Here is a 16038-nt window from a genome sequence, read left to right on the forward strand (position 1 = left end):
TGAAGTCCTTTGTCTCAGGAGGAGACCTGTGAGGACAGAGACCCAGCTCCTTAAAAACCCCCCCACCCCCCCACCCCCGCCTCAACAGGACCACCGCTCAGCCCTCGGCCTCTCTGCTGAGCCGCCCTCTGCCTGGCCAGGTGTAGTCTCTCAACCACGTAACCTCGCTCCTTCCCCCCAGTCAGGGCAGCTGTGCTCTCTCCCAGGTCCTGACTGCAGAGGTGCCCTCCGTTCTTGCGGATGTCCCTGCCCTAGTAAACTTTGCTACTTTCCACTACCCTGGCTCACGCCTGAATTCTTTCTTTTTTTTTTTTTATTTTTGACAGGCAGAGTGGACAGTGAGAGAGAGAGACAGAGAGAAAGGTCTTCCTTTGCCGTTGGTTCACCCTCCAATGGCCGCCGCGGCCGGCGCACCGCGCTGATCCGATGGCAGGAGCCAGGTGCTTCTCCAGGTCTCCCATGGGGTGCAGGGCCCAAGCACTCGGGCCATCCTCCACTGCACTCCCTGGCCACAGCAGAGAGCTGGCCTGGAAGAGGGGCAACCGGGACAGAATCCGGCGCCCTGACCGGGACTAGAACCCGGTGTGCCGGCGCCGCAAGGTGGAGGATTAGCCTATTGAGCCACGGCACCGGCCGCCTGAATTCTTTCTTGCGCAGACAGGAACCCTGCGTTTCTCCGGTAACAGGTGGCGCTGTTCTTTCTGTAGCTGCCCGTCTGCTCCAGCACACCCGCTCTCAGAGACACGGGATTCCCCGGCTTTGAGGGGTGCTGATGCCCCCGTGGCCTCGGGACCCCGCAGCGGTGCCCACGCGGGCAGTGCTGGAACCCGGCTGCGGCTTCCAGGGGCTGAGCCGCATGGGGTGGGTGGGACGGAGACGCCAGGGGCCGGCGGGCTGGCTGCCGTGGCCCCGGCTGGGGGGCTGGATGGAGTGAGGGTGAGGGGCGGCTCCCGGCGGGTTCCAGACCTGGGACTCCACCCTCCAGCCCGGCAGACCGGGGCCGGTTCCCAGCGCCTTCCCCGGGGACCAGCGCACACCTGCGCTCTGTCCACTTGCGGGAATAAACCTTCCGACGCCGGACCCCGGGGGCCTGAGCCAGGGCTTCCTCCGGGGGCCTGAGCCAGGGCTTCCTCCAGGGGCCTGAGCCAGGGCTTCCTCCGGGGCAGCTGGACGCCGCCCCCCATGGCGCCTCAGCAAAGCTCCAGGCTGGACTCTGCCAACCCTTCGGCAGTGTCCAGCTACTCCCAGGGCCGGGGGCGGGGGGGGCTGATGCCTACAGGGGGCTGGGGCAGCCCTGAGTGTTTGTCCCCAAACCCAAACCTCATGATGGCCGGGAGCAGTTTCTCGGCCACAGGCTGCTAATCTGAAGGGCTTTCTGTGTGTTCTTGGGGTGCCTGGTGGGTGGCTGCGACGCATGCACCCCCCTGCGGCCCCTCCTGGCAGGTGGCTCCCAGCCGCGATGGGGACCAAGCGCCACCTGCTGGTAGCATAGGAGCCTGGCGAGGACCCTGCGTTTCCATCAGTCCCCAAGTGGGCCCCAGCCGCCCCCACCCTTGCATGGGGAGCCAGGGAGCTGGGGTGCCGCGGGCGTCAGGCCCTGCCCCACCACGACAGCGCGTCCCATGGGAAGCGCGGGTCCTAAAGCCCTCACCCGCCAGGTCTCCGAGGAGCAGGGAGCAGGAGGTGCCGCCCCCCCCCCGCCCTCCTGCCACTGCCCCCAGGGGCTCTGGACCCAGGGCTGGCACCTGCTCTACCTGCCCCAACTACCCCACGGTCCCCCCGCCCCCTCATTTCAGGGGAGCTCGGGACTGGCCCCTGCCTTGGGCCCACTCCCCACCCCGGCCAGGCTGCTGTTGGGGGTTCCCTGGGGAGGGGGCAGCGAGCTGGGAGGGGGGAGCCAGGCCCACACACCTGCTGGGACAGGCTCTGTGTGGCACTGGGCCAAGGCCTCCCCCATAGGGGTGGTGCCTGCCCCTCCCAAGTGGGGTCCAGGCAGTGCCAGGAGCCTCCCCGCCCCTACCCCCCCATGACCCCCCGGGGACAGGTGCTGCCCTCACCCCGCCCACACCAGGTGTGCATGCCGGTGAGGCCTGGCACGGGGACAAGGTCCTAACCCCAGGTCTGCGCAGGGCCCAGGAGGAGGAGCCAAGGGCCAGCGCCTCGGTCTCTCTGGAAACCAGGTGGGCGGGGCAGGGCAGCCTCCCTCCACCGGAGCTGCCTGCAGGTGAGTGCCTGGGGGCCTGAGGGGAGAGGAGTGGGCTTCCCTGCCCCGGGGACCCCTCCCCTTGCCCCTGCCCTGCTGCCCTGGCTGGGCTGGGGTCCTGCCCTGGGAGTCCACGCGTAAAAGTCCTCAGTTTCCACGTCTGTAGAATGGGAGCCCGAGGGGCTGAGGAAGGTGCGTTGGGGGGGGGGCTGGGGCAGGGGTGTCTGTGCCCCCAGGCTCTGGGGGGGAGGGCCGGGGCAGGGCCTCCTGCCGTGCACACCGGTGAGCCTGGGCCAGGCGGCCTCACTGCCCCCCTCGTTGCCCGGGCGACGCGTGTGCTGGTCTGGGCCCAGGGGCTTGGCTGCTGGGAGGCGCTGCTCTGCGCAGCCCAGACCTTGCCTCGCTGGGGGCTGCGGGGGCGGGGGTCTCCCACTGACCTCACTGGCTGGCCTGGCTCCTACAGCCCTGGGCCACAGCTGCCTGCGGGCGTCTGCGTGGTGCCCCCCATGCGGGGCGGGGAGCAGAGGCTGTGACTTCACTTCCTGTGTCCCCCCCCACCGCGGGCAGAGCCGGGGTCACGTGACCGCCCCGCCCCAGCCCCATCAGCGGACCTCCCACAAGGGTCTTCCTGGCTCCTGGCCCCCCGGGCCCCACGCCTCAGACAGGGTGGTGTGTGTCGTGTGTGTGACACGGGAGTGCGTGTGCAACGTGTGAGTGTGGCTGTGTGTGCATGCATGTCCACGTGTGTGATGTGGTGCACGAGCGTGTGCTTGAGTGTGCGTGTGCACGCGTGTGCTGTGAGGGGCTGGGATGCTGCCCCGGCCCGTAACCGCTGCTGTGAGGACCCCGAGGGCAGCGGCCTGGCGCCTCCAGAGGACCCCTCCCGGCCCGCGGCCCTGCCCCCAGGCAGCAGGAGCACCCTTGTGCCGGGGCGGGGACCCGTGGGCTGGGGTGGGCACGCTCTGACGGCCGGGCCAGGGTGGGCGGCCACCTGGGCCTGCAGCGCTGAGTGGACAGGGGGCCCCCTCCCCGGCTGCCCGGCCGCACCTGGCCCAGGTGAGCTCCCTGCCCTCTGAGCCTCACCAGAGCGGCCGGGCCCGGGGTGGGGGGACGACGCTCTGCCCGCCTTCCTGGGCAGCGGCTTGCACCCAGGGGCCGGGCGACCCTCCTGAGCCACCGTGGGTGCCTGGTGTCCCCGGGATCAGGGCCCCTCTGCCTGGGCTCCATCCTTCCCGGCCAGCCCCTCCCTGCCGCGAAGCCCAGCCTGTGGGCGGCTCTGCGAGGCACTGGGGACTTTTCCCGGCCCCGGCTCTGCCACGCGGCCCCCGCGGTCGGGGTTGTGGTGGAGCCGTGAAAGGCACCAGGTGCACGGGGCCCTGCACCTCTGTCCCCACACACCTGGCGTGGAGCCAGCAAGGCGGCCTCCTGCCCTGCGAGGGGGGCCAGGCTCCAGGGCGGGGGCAGCAGCTTGGGGGCCCCAGTGTGTGGAGGGGGCGGGGAGGGTGTGGGCTGTGGGTGCCCGCGCTGCAGGGGGCGTGCTTGGCCCTGGCCGTGGCCTCCCGGGAGCCGTGCTGTGCCCGAACGGACGGCAGAGCCAGTGCCAAGACCACGCCCGGCGCTGCCTTTGTGGCCGGCCCGCGTCCCCTGCGGGGGCTGCCTCTGGGGAGGGGAGGAGAGGCGGGAGGGGGTGGCGAGGAGGGGGCGGCGAGGAGGGGAGCCCCACTCGCTGGGCAGCAGGCGTTGGTTCCCATGGTCCTGTCGCTGTGGACAGTGGCGATGTTTACCGAGCGGCTACTTCCTGGAGAAGTCGGAGCCCCGGCCGTCCCGAGGGCAGCTTAGAGCCCGGGCGGCTCCCTTGCGGCTGGGCAGGTGGGCCCCGCCCCAGTGCTCAGCTCGCCCTCTCCCTCTGTGCGAGCCCAGGACCTCGGCGGCTGCGGGGGCCTGGCCGGGGACAGCACCAGGCGTGGGGCAGTGGCAGCAGGGGCAGTGCCCGGGGGCTGCATGGCGGTGGACTTGCAGGCGGGGGGAGGGGAGCTGCCGTTCCGACTAGGGCAGAGGGCCGGCCCCGGTGACCAAAGGCAGAGCCGCCTCCAGGAGGTCACTCCCCTTGTCCCCCCAGCTTTGTGTGAAGCCGTGGCGCTGCCACCCGGCTGTGGCGGTCCGAGCAGGATCCCAGCCAGCTGTCCCATCAGGAACGGGTCCACCCCCCCCCGCGCGCGCAGCACCTCTAGAAGGGCCCAGCAGGCCCTGACCCTTCCCCAGGCCTTGTGGGCAGGAGGCCCGGGCATTAGGCTCCATCTCAGCCCCTGGGGTGCCGGTGAGCCCCCCGCCGGGACGGCCTCCAGGCAGCCGTGCGGAGGGGGAGCTCGCGGCCCAGGGGCTGAGGGGGAGGCGGCAGCCGCGCCCCGCGTTCCGGGGGGACCTGCTGTCCCTTCATGGCCCCTGGCAGCTCAGACCCTGTCCTCGGACCCCCCCCCAGGGCCCTGCTTGCGCTCAGCACGTGGGGGCCGGGCTTGGCATCTGCTCCGGCACCTGTGCCCTCGCCTGGGCAGACTCCTCGGGACAGGCCCAGAGCAGGGCTCCCCGTGCAGCCAGACGCAGGCTCTCTGCCGGCGCCCTCCGTCCAGGGCCCCTGGGGCAGGAGCCCATCAGGGAGCTCCTGGAGCTGGGCGGATCCACAGGGCACAGGGCTGGCGCTACGGCCCTGAGCTCGCCAGGTGCTCACGCCCCAGGGTCGGGGCCACTCCTGCACTGAGCACAGTCCAGCCACCCACGGGGGCTCTCTGCTGGTGACTGGCAGCCCCTGGCTGTCCCTCTGGGTGAGAGGGGGCAGCACAGGGGCGCCTGCTCCCCCTGCTCTGGGCCCGTGCAGCTGGAAGCCGGTGGGCTCCCTGGAAGAGGTGGACACCGTCCTGTTGGATGGCCCCAACTCAGCCCTGACCCCGCCCAGAACACAGCCTCCCATAGCCCCCAGCCTGGAGCCCACCCTGCCAGCCTGCACCCTGCCCTGACCCTGGGGAACCCACTGTGGCCCCCAGCCCCTCACTGGTCCGCTGTGACCCCCGGGAGGGCTGGGGTGGGGCGCTGGGTCGCTGAGTGACACAGGGTTATTATGCTGTCACGGGACCACCCAGAATTCTCTTCCAGCCCCCGGGGAGGCAGCCCACCATGCCCACCCGGTTTCAATGACTGTCCTCTGTGGGGCGTCCATCTCGAGCTGGGGCACTGCTGGGATGGGCCAGTGTGTCCCGAGCAGTGATGGCAGCCACACTGTAGGCCTGGGGGCGGCCGTGTGAACCCCGGGCCCAGGCAGGGCAACGCCCGGGGCCTGCACCTGCCCACCCGTCCTGGCCCTGTGGCCACGGCCCCCTGGGTGGCCGGCATGCTGCCCGTGTGCCTCCGGGAAACGCTGCAGCCCTACCCCAGCAGAGGCCAAGGCTGGTGCCTCCTCCCCTACAGGGCCCTGGGGGCAGCGGCCGCCGCCACAGCCAGGTAGCACCGGGGACGCTTGGGCAGGTGTTAGCACAACAGTGACGGGCGCGTGACAGGTGCCACCCCAGGGCCCGGAGGGCAGCCCGGGCAGGAGGAGGAGGGAGGGCACACAGACTGGGCACCCGGGGCTGGGTGTCTCCTGCTGTGTGCCCGAACCTCAGTGTTCCCACCTGCAAATTGGGCGAGACGCTGTGCCTACCTCGGGGCGCTGTCTGTGGTCAGGGCTGTGCTGACAGTGGGGCCGTTTTGCTGGCCCCTGGTGTCCTGAGCAGGAGAGACAGAGCCGGGAGCAGGGGCTGCCGGGGACAAGAGACGGCAGGAGGCACTGCACTGACCACCACGTCTGCTGCTTTCTCCCTAGGGAAGACAGGCTCCGCCCACCCGTGGCCAAGGATGACCTGTCAGCCCTGAGGTGGCCCGGGCCCTGCCGGCAGCCGCGAGTGCTCCAGGTAGCCGCCCCCGCGGCCTGGGCCGACCTCGGCGAGGAGCCAGAGCCCCAGGGCTGCAGCCTGCCGATGTGGTCCTCGGGCCAGGACGCCAGGGACGGGGACAGCTCCGTGTCATCGGGCCGCCTCTCTGGCTCCTCGGGGGGTCATGAGGCGTGTGCGCCCCCCCGCGGCACCTGGAAGGAGAGGCCACCCCAGGTGCTGGGCCCCCGGAGGCCGCCCAGGAGGAGCGACCCCCGGCTGGAGCAGCTGAGGGACCGCATTCGGGCCCAGGCGCAGTGGCAGGGGAGCTGCGCGTCCCTGGGCACCTCGGCCCTGTCCAGCGCCTCCTCGCGGGTGCTCCGCAGAAAGACCCGGAAGCTGACCGACACCCTCCCGGCCCCCGCGCACCCAGGTCAGTGGCGGCTGTGCCGGGCGAGGCGCGGGGAGAGAGCAGGCGGGATCCGGCGCTGCAGGCGGGCTGTGGGGCCAGCACGGCCCAGGCCAAGTGCCCTCAGCGTCCAGGTGGCCAGGCTGAGGGTGGGAGAGTCCCTGGGGGACACGTGCTGGGCCTGTGGAGGGGACCTGGGTCCTGCAGGAGGGCAGGAATGCGGCAGGGGAGGCCTGCGGGCCTTGGGGCAGGAGCACCCCCCGTGGTCAGCTTGGAGCTCGGGAGGCCCCTGTGCCTGGCACACAGGGCGCGACGGAGGGCGGGGCCTGCTCTACTTCCTGTCTCCACGGACCTGAGGGCCCCGTGGGTACTGGCCGCGCATGGGGGCCGCCAGCTCCCGGGCTTTCCCGGAAGGAAGTCGCCTCCGACGCCCCGACCCTTCCCTGGGGACTGCTAGGAGGGTGGTCCTGGCGGTGACAGCTCTCAGCAAACCGGGATTCTGTGTGTGTTCTGTGAGCCCCGCCCAGCCGCACACCCTCCCCCACGTGGTCCAAATGCCCTCGGAGCGGTGCCCACTGCCAGCTCGGGCGAGCACAGGGCCCAGGGCCAGGCGGGAGATGCCCGGGGTCTCCCAGCCACCGGCTCCAGGTGGCTGCCTGTCCAGGCTCTGGCCGCCGTGCGGACGGCTCGGCCCCGGCTCCCCCCACACCAGGAGGCTGGGGTCAGAGTGGGGACTGGGAGCCTGACTCTGCCTCGCCGGTGCGGCGGGAATCCTGGCGGAGCCTGCGGGGACCAGTGCAGAGCCGGGGTGGGACCCCAGAGTGGCCGTCGCGCCCTGCCGGGGAGGCACTGCCCGCTGTCCCGGGCGCAGCACCCCCTTGTCTGAGGCGGGGGAGGGCCCAGGGGCCCCGTGAGCCACGGGGTTCCGCTCATTCTCTCCACGGACAGATGGGAGGGGCAGGGGTGCAGGGGTGGACGGGGCGGGCCCAGGGAGGGGGCTGCAGAGTTCAGGAATGTGGACCCCACCCCCTGGGCAGCAGGAATAGCTGGAGGGTTTGGTTTTGTTTTTAAGATTGATTGATTGATTTGAAAGGCTGAGGCGGGGGGGGGGGGGGGGGGGCTTGCATCCATTAGTGCCTGCAACAGCCGGGGTTGGGCCAGGCGCTCCACCTGGGCCTCCCACGTGGGGGCAGGGGCACTGGACCGTTCGCGGCTGCTTCCCAGCGCGTCGGCAGGGAGCTGGGTCGGAAGCACTGGGTGGCTGGGCTCCAGCTGGGCATGTGGACACGGGGTGGAGGCGTCGCCACGATTTTGGGTGCTCACACTGGGGCAGGTGTGGTCCGAGGGCAGGAGCCTGGCCCGGCCGATGGGGGGGGGGTGGCTACAGAACCCCTGCTGAGCCCTGGCCTGGCCTGTGGGGGGCCTGCAGGTCCCCTCGGTGGCCGGGCACCCCCGCCCCCATCCTGTCTACTCAAGGGTTCCCGTCCCGGGCCCCCACCAGCCACATCAAGCCCACCCCCCCCACACCCTCCCCACAGTCCACCCTGCAAACAGCTTTGGGTGCCATGGACTGGGCCTGGCTGGGCCCGAAACCAGGAGAGGAGCCGGTGCTGTCCTGAGGACCTGGGGCTGGAGGGGGCGCAGCAGACACGGGGTGGGGGGGCTCTTACACAGCAGGTGCGCTGGGGGCAGGGTCCCACGTGACGGCCACGTGTGTGCTGACGAGCCGGGCCATGGGGTGGGACGGGCAGGTCGCTAGGGTCCAGGTGGCCCGGGGTTGGTAGGCGTGGCGGGCGCCCGTGCGCTGTGCCCCACCAGCTCCCCCTCCCTCCCCTTCTCTCCCCCTCCCTGAAGCTCCCAGGGAAAAAACCAAACGCATCAGAGGCTGTTCCAGCGAGAGGGAGACAGCCCCCGGGCCACCCGTCCCCGGCAGAGCAGCCAAGGGCCGAGGTGAGCGGGCGTGCGGGAGTCAGGGCCACAGCGGCTGCCGTGTGCACCGGGCACGGGGGACCTGGGATCCCCAAGCCCCGCCGGAGCCTCGGCGGCCCCCAGTGCCCCCTGGGAGGAGAGGGGGTCCCCGAGACCGAGGCCCCCAGCCCGGGAGCCTGCTCGGACCTCAGCACCGGGAGAGCCGGGGGCGGGCGCCTGGCGGGGTTGGCTTTGGGCAGCAGCAAGTCCCAGGGTGCATCGCCCACTGCTGCCCAAGCCCTGGGGCGGCAGAGCCTGGGGTGCTGGGGACACTGATGGCTGTGGGGACGCCGAGCGGTCACACAGGGGGGCCGTCAGCAGAGTTCTGAGCGCCCGCAGGAGGGGGCTAGTCCCCAGGGGTGCCCCATGGGAGGGGCTTGTGCCCCAGGGGTGCCCCGTGGGAGGGGCTTGTCCCCAGGGTGCCCCGTGGGAGGGGGCTGGTGCCCCAGGGGTGCCCGTGGGAGGGGCTTGTCCCCAGGGTGCCCCGTGGGAGGGGGCTTGTGCCCCAGGGGTGCCCCGTGGGAGGGGCTTGTGCCCCAGGGGTGCCCCGTGGGAGGGGCTGGTCCCCCAGGGTGCCCTGTGAGATGGGCTGGTCCCCAGGGGTGCCCTGTGGGAGGGGCCGGTCCCCCAGGGCTGTGGTCAGCAGAGTTCTGAGCGCCCCATGGGAGGGGGCCGGGTCCCCGAGGTGCATCTCCCTGAGGACCCGCGAAGCCGCAGCCCGGTGTGGCTGTCAGAGCTCATGGGCTGAGCTCCAGGGCGGCTGCCCGGTGGCCGGGGTGGGGGCTGCGTCCGTGGGTGCCCCGCGCTGCCTGTGTGAACGGCTCTGTCTGGAGGCGGATTTGTCCCCATTTTGTAGATGACGAAGCTGAGGCAGCCCAGAGCCACACAGGCAGAGCTGGGGCGCCCCCCTCCGCCAGGGCCCGCCTGGCTCACGGCTTGGGGGACCGTGCCCTGGACCTCAGCACGGCCACCCTCGGGGCCTGGGGCCTGGGCCCTGCGAGCCCTCGCTCAAGACCCGAGCGGCGCCAGGGGCCAGGGCGTAGCTCCTGGGCGGCTCCGGGAGCTCCGTGCCCGGCTTCCCCTCTGCCTGCCTCAGGGCTGGCACGGGCACCCGGCCCCTCTTCTCGGGGGGCTCCAGGCGGAATCAGCGCTCGGCCAAGGCCGTCCTGTGAGGTGGGTCCACTCGGCTGGACGGCCATGACCCAGAAGAGGAAGGGGGACCCCCACGTGAGCCCCAGAGGGTGGGCCGCTGTGGGCAGCAGGAAGACAGGATCGGGGCCCTGGGGGCCATCGCCTGCCCCCAGCTTCGGGGCTTGTTTTGTTTTAACGCTGGCTTGAAGAATGACCTGCCTCCCCGCTGACCCGGGGTCGGAGGGCGTGCCACGGGCGGCATCCATCATCGGGCCGCCGTGTCACCGCGCGGGGGCGGCCATTCGTTTCTGTCAGCGACGGGGCCGCAGCCGGGCTAAGGAGAGATGAGTCTGGGTTCAGAGGTCGGAGCCTCCGGACTTGGGAATTAGATGAATTAGGAATTTGCTGCAGTTAACAAAAAATTAAACCGCGATGGTTATAAAATATTCATCCATCCGGGCCGGGGGCGGAGGCCGCAGGTATCTCATTCCAGACGCCGGCCCCCGCTTTGCATTTTCTGCCGTGGACAAGCTCGCTGGCAGGCCGCTGGGGCCTCGTCCATTTCCACAGATTAAAAATCCCCTCGTAAAAAAATTAATTGCCACTAAACTGATCCGTGCAAGAAAAAATACGCCCATGGGGACCCATTATCGACCGGGCCCCTCCGGCGGGTGAACGGGGCCGCAGCCGGGGGCCAGGGCCGGGGGCCGGCGTGGGGGCCGCAGCCGGGGGCCAGGGCCGGGGGCCGGCGTGGGGGCCGCAGCCGGGGGCCAGGGCCGGGGGCCGGCGTGGGGGCCGCAGCCGGGGGCCAGGGCCGGGGGCCGGCGTGGGGGCCGCGGCCGGGGGCCAGGGCCGGGGGCCGGCGTGGGGGCCGCGGCCGGGGGCCAGGGCCGGGGACCGGCGTGGGGGCCGCGGCCGGGGGCCAGGGCCGGGGGCTGGCGTGGGGGCCGCAGCAGCTTTGAGCCGTGGAGTAGCTCTAGGGCGAGGCTGGGAGGGAGAAGCCCACAGCCCCTGAAACCCCTGAGAGCTGAGCCCGCAGGCCCCCACCCTGTTCCGAGCCCTGGAACACCCGCGGCTGCTCCTCCCCATGTGTGGGGAGCTGCTGCCTTTTTTTTTTTTTTAAGAGTTATTTTATTCATTTGAAAGACAGAGTTACAGAGAGGTAGAACCAGAGAGAGAGAGAGAGAGAGAGAGAGAGAGGGAGAGAGAGGTCTTCCATCCGCTGGTTCACTCCCCAAATGGCAGCAATGGCCAGAGCTTAGCCAATCCGAAGCCGGGAGCCAGGAGCCTCTTCCAGGTCTCCCACGCGGGTGCAGGGGCCCGGGGACTTGGGCATCTTCCACTGCTCTCCCAGGCCACAGCAGAGAGCTGTGGGGACTCGAACCCGTGCCTGTAGGGGATGCGGGAGCTGCAGGTGGCAGCTTTGCCTGCCGTGCCACAGCGATGGCCCCGGATGTGCTGTTGGACGCACCCCCACTTCACAGAGGGGCAACGCGAGGCGTGGAGAGGTGACATCTCCCCGGGCGCCCATGGTGGGCAGCAGAGCCGGTGCTGCCCCGTGCCCGGGTCCTGTCCTGGGGCAGGCTGTGGCCGTGGTGGTCCTGCCCATCCCACGCAGCTCCGGCCCGGCTCTCGGCGTGGTGAGTGTGGTGTGTGCCGTCGGGGCTGCAGGGCCAGTCTGGCAGCTGGGCTTGGAGCAGCGCATGCGTGAGCAGGTGTGCGGCTGTGCACACGCATGTGACACACGACAGTGTGAGAGCACTGGGGGAGGGCTGAGTGTGAACATGTGAGTGTTGCATGTGGGAGCGTGTGTCAGCGTGTTTGTGAGCATGAGCGTGTGAGCGTGGGCGTGGGTGTGCAGAGCCCACCGCTCCCCGCCTGTGTGCAGGGTGACCTGGGTGGTGATGCGGACGCCGCGTGTTAAGGAGCTCCCGTGGGCCCGGATGTGGTGGCTGTGGGTTTCCACTGTACCGGGCCTGTGCTCGGCCCGGGAGCCGGCACGGCACCGCCGGGGCCCCCGACTCCTCCAGCTTCGAAGCAGGCTCCCCCTCGGCACCCCTGTCCCCCGGGGCCAGCCCGGGACCCAGGCTCGTCCTGCTTGCGTGTGCGTGTGCCTGCGTGTACCTGTGCGTTAGCCTGAGCCTTTGCGTGTGTGTGACTGTGCCTGCGTGTGCGTGTGCGTGTGCGTGCCCCATGGCGGCCCCAGACAGCGCGGCGGGAGCAGGTTTTGTTCCCCTGGTCTTGCTGGGGCCGGCGCTGAGGGTCAGAGAAGCTGCCTGTGCACAGGCGCCCTGGGAGCCGGCCTGGCCCCGCGCTGGCCGGTGGTGGCCGGGTCCGGCTCTGCCCCACAGGCCTGGGCCCCAGGGACCTGATGGCCGCGGGAGCCGTCTGGGTGCAGGCGTGGGCTGTGCGTGTGCCCGTTCTCTCTCTCTCCCTCAGATTCCGAGTCCGTGAGTGTTCACGCCTGGAGGCGAGGCCAGGCTCTGGCCCGGGCGCTGCTGGGGCCACCTCCCGCCCAGCCCAGGCTGCAGAGTAAGCCCCTGCGTGGCCCTGGGGTTGGCCCGACCCGCTGGGCCCCGTCTCCACGCCGCTGGGGGAGAGGCAGCACTGGGGCCTGGGGGAGCCCCTCCCGGTGCCCTCCAAGCCCACCCCCAGGAAGGAAGGGTTTTCCGAAAAGCATTTAGTTATTTATGCATTCTCGAGAGACAGAGAGAGAGAGAGAGACAGAGAGAGGCAGAGAGAGAGACAGAGAGAGAGAGAGACAGAGAGAGAGAGAGACAGAGACAGAGACAGAGAGAGAGAGAGAGAGGCAGAGAGAGAGAGAGAGGCAGAGAGAGAGAGAGGCAGAGAGACAGAGAGAGAGAGAGAGAGAGAGGCAGAGAGGCAGAGAGAGAGAGGCAGAGAGAGAGAGAGACAGAGACAGAGACAGAGAGAGAGAGAGAGAGGCAGAGAGAGAGAGAGAGGCAGAGAGAGAGAGAGGCAGAGAGACAGAGAGAGAGAGAGAGAGAGAGGCAGAGAGGCAGAGAGAGAGAGGCAGAGAGAGAGAGAGGCAGAGGCAGGTCTTCCATCTTCTGGTTCAGTCCCCAGCTGCTGGCAACGGCCAGGGCTGGACCAGGCGGAAGCCAGGAGCCCAGAGCGGCATCCGGGTCTGTCCACGCAGGTGCAGGGGCCCAGGCACTTGGGCCGCCACCTGCTGCTTTCCCAGGCCATCAGCAGGGAGCTGGATGGGAAGTGGAGCAGCTGGGAGAGGAGCCGGTGCTCATGGGAGATGCCGGCGTAGCAGGTGGTGGCTTAACCCGCAGCGCCACGGCACCGGCCCCACCAGCAATGAAGTTTTTATTTATTTATTTGAGAGGCAGCATTACAGGTGAGAGGGAGAGACAGAGAGAAAGATCTTCCGTCCACTGGTTCACTCCGCAAACAGCCACAGCTAGGACCAGGACCGGCACCCATACGGGGTGCTGGTGCCGCAGGCAGAGGGCTAACCTGCTGAGGCGGAGCGCCGCCGCGGGGGATGAGTTGTTTGGAAACCTCAGGACAGGGTTTGTGCCCGAGAGCTTCCCCGTGAGCTCCAGGCAGGGCCCCGGGGTGTCTGGACAGAAGGAACGGGGACAGAGCCGGCCCCTCCAGCACACGCCGCCTCCCTTGGTGCTTGGTTTCCACCACGTCTGGGTGCCCGGGCGCAGCCTCCGAGGCCCCTGTGGGGCAGGGACGCGGGCAGGGCCAGAGGGGACTCCCGGCTCCGCCCTCCCCTCCCCTGCAGCTCCTGACTCGCCTCTCCTCTCCTCCCAGACACAGACGGTGGCCCCAAGTCTGCAGACTCAGGGAGGTCACGCAGCCCCGCCCCCGCCCGCAGCCAGCAGCAGGTGGCCGAGAAAGCGGCCGGCCAGGCGTCCTGCGACCAGCCTGCCATGATCCAGACTGCCATGGCCACCCTGCGAGCCCTCCGCCAGCAAATCCAGGCCGGGCTGGAGCTGGCCCAGGGCCCCAGTGGGGGGCGGAAGCCAAAGCCGAAGCCGAAGCCGAAGCCGGAGTCAGAGGCCCGGGCAGAGATGGGGCGGCACGGCCCCTGGAGCGCCCCAGCCGCACACGACTCCTCCACGATGTATCCTCGGGCCTCACCGGGGCGGGCCGGGAGCGTCCACTGCTGGCCACCACAGAGGGCCTCGGCCGCGCGGGAGCGCTGGCCACAGGGGGCCTGGGCGGCCCGAGGCCGGGAGCCGTGTTTCCAGAGGCCCTGGAGCCCCCCAGAGAAGCCGAGCCCCTGCTCACAGCGGCCGTGGAGTGCGTCGGCAGGGCAGACCCGCCCGTCGTGGGCCCGGGCGGCCAGTGAAGCCTGCGGGACGCCGGGCCCCAGTCCGTGGAGCCCCCCGGAGAGGCCCCGGCCGGCCACCCCGCGGCCCTGGAGCAGCTCCTCGGTGTTCAGGGCCGGCACCGCCTGCAAGGACAGAGCCTCGGGGCGCCCGGCCGCGGGAGCCAGGCAGGCGTGGCTGGGGCCGGCCAGGAGCGTGGGCACAGACGCCAGGCCTCCCTCGCCCTGCCCCAGGCCGCGGGGGCCGCTGGGCCAGCCGCACAGCTCGGCGTCCCTGCGGGACTTCATGCGCCAGAAGGCGGTGGCCCGGCGGCAGCAGGCCCTGCAGGAGAAGGCCTCGGCCGCGCGGGCGCTGGAGCTGAGGAGCCAGCGGCTGCAGGAGGTCTACCGCAAGCAGAAGGAGGCCGTGCTGGGCAGGGCGGTCCCCGTGGTCTCCCAGACCACGCCCGGCATCGTCACCTTCGTCCCCAGCTCCGCGCAGTGTGGGGTGCGCCCTCTGGGAAGCCGGGCGGGGGCAGCCTGGGGACCAGTCCAGCTGAGAGACCCTGGCGTGGGAGGGCGGGGCCTCCAGCACAGCCCAGCCCCCCCCCCCAGTTCTCTGGGAATCTCTGCGGGGTGGGCTGCGGGCTCTTCCGGCCTGGGGGGCTCTGACCGTCTGCTCATCTGTGTCAGGGCGTGGAAGCCCCCGAGAGCCTGGGGTCTCCAGTGCCGGCGTGGAGCAAGGTGACCTCTGGCGTGGTGCTGGGGGACCAGGAGGCCCCGGGCAGGTGGGCATGGGGTCTGGGGGCTGCACTTCCCGGGCGGGGCTGCGGGAGGGGGAGCCGGACTCGGTCTGGGGGGCTCTGTGGACGCTGCCCCGGGCCAGGGAGGCTCCTTGGCTGGGAACGGCCCCTCCACTGCCCACAGCACTGCCTGTCGCTGTCCCGAGCTGGGGGCCACGGCCCATTTCCTGGCACTGAGACTGGTGCCGCACTTAAACCAGTGGCTTCTAAGCACGGCTCGGTGGCACTCAGAGCGTCCATGGTCACCTCCGTCGGCTTCCGAAACGTCCCCTCCTGCCCCGTCCCCCGCCTCTGCTGGCTGCCTCTGTGGGTGGGCGTGGTCAGAGACCGGGCAGACCCCGTGGTCTTGTCCCACAGCACACGTGGCGCAAGGTGCCTCCACGGGAGCCGTGTGGGGCTGTCCCCCGCGGCCGAGTGATACCGCATTGTCTGGATGGACCCCGTTCTTTTGCTGGGGGCCGTGGGGCTGCCTCTGCGCCGTCTTTGCCTTGGAGACACAGCCGCAGGTTTGCGCCGTGATCCCTGGAGGCTCGATCCCAAATCCCAGAATCCCAGTCGCTGAAATCCGGAGAGACCAAAATCCTGAAAATACAGCTCTGAAAAGTTCTTAAAAAAAAAAGATTTTATTTATTTGAGAGGCAGATTTAGAGAGAGGAAGAGAGAGAGAGAGAGAGGGAGAGAGAGAGATCTTCCATCCGCTGGTTCGCTCCCCAGATGGCCCCAATGGCTGGAGCGGGGCCAGCTGAAGCCAGGAGCCAGGAGCTTCTTCCTGGGTGCGGGGGCCCAGGCACGTGGGTCATCTTTCTCTGCTTTCCCAGGCCACAGTAGGGAGCGGGACTGGAAGTGGATTGGCCGGGATTTGAACTGGTGCCCGCCTGAGATGCCGGCGCTGCAGGCAGAGGCTTAGCCCCCCACGCCACAGCGTCGGCCCGACACACGTGTCTGCTCTGTGACCGGGTACCATAACCGCAGGCAGGTGGCCAGCAGACGCACCGTACTCCCGAAGAAGTGGGTCAAAAGTGAGATGACAGACACGGCCCTGGAGTGGGCGCTGTTGCAGGCAACCCCACGACGGACAGCCGGGGCTCCCGACGAGGGCATCCACAGCCAGGTGGAGGGCAGCATGCGGCCGTGTGGCTCAGACGCCCGCATCGCACACTGCAGTCCCTGGTTCAAGTCCCGGTCCCAGCTCCTCACTAACACAGTCCCTGGGAGGCAGCAGGAGACGGCTCGGGCGCTCGAGCCCCTGCACCCATGTAGGAGACCCGGTGGAGTCCTGGCTCCTGGCTTCGGCCAAGCCCAGCAGTAGTTCTAGCCATCTGAATCCTCTCTCT

General features: G+C 70.0%; 1 protein-coding gene across 9 annotated transcripts in view; it reads left to right on the forward strand.

Annotated features, from left to right (window-relative positions):
- Nucleotides 1–2107: 2107 nt before the first annotated feature.
- Nucleotides 2108–16038, forward strand: part of CCDC187 (coiled-coil domain containing 187) — a 34766-nt gene continuing 20835 nt past the window's right edge. For 7 of the 9 annotated variants that reach the window (XM_089322493.1, XM_089322511.1, XM_089322504.1 and 4 more), the window contains exons 1-5: nt 6070–6535; nt 8366–8461; nt 12050–12142; nt 13403–14409; nt 14595–14689. In XM_089322493.1, the coding sequence (XP_089178619.1) occupies nt 6211–6535; nt 8366–8461; nt 12050–12142; nt 13403–14409; nt 14595–14689 (1616 nt within the window). In that variant the 5' untranslated portion in view covers nt 6070–6210. Of the gene's footprint in view, nt 2225–6056; nt 6536–8365; nt 8462–12049; nt 12143–13402; nt 14410–14594; nt 14690–16038 lie in introns of those variants that run through there. The other 2 variants (XM_089322522.1, XM_089322518.1) reach the window with 2 other exon arrangements.

Source organism: Oryctolagus cuniculus, chromosome 1, assembly GCF_051225735.1.
Source record: "Oryctolagus cuniculus isolate XC-2025 breed Fujian yellow rabbit chromosome 1, ASM5122573v1, whole genome shotgun sequence".
In the NCBI taxonomy this organism is placed as follows: domain Eukaryota; kingdom Metazoa; phylum Chordata; class Mammalia; order Lagomorpha; family Leporidae; genus Oryctolagus; species Oryctolagus cuniculus.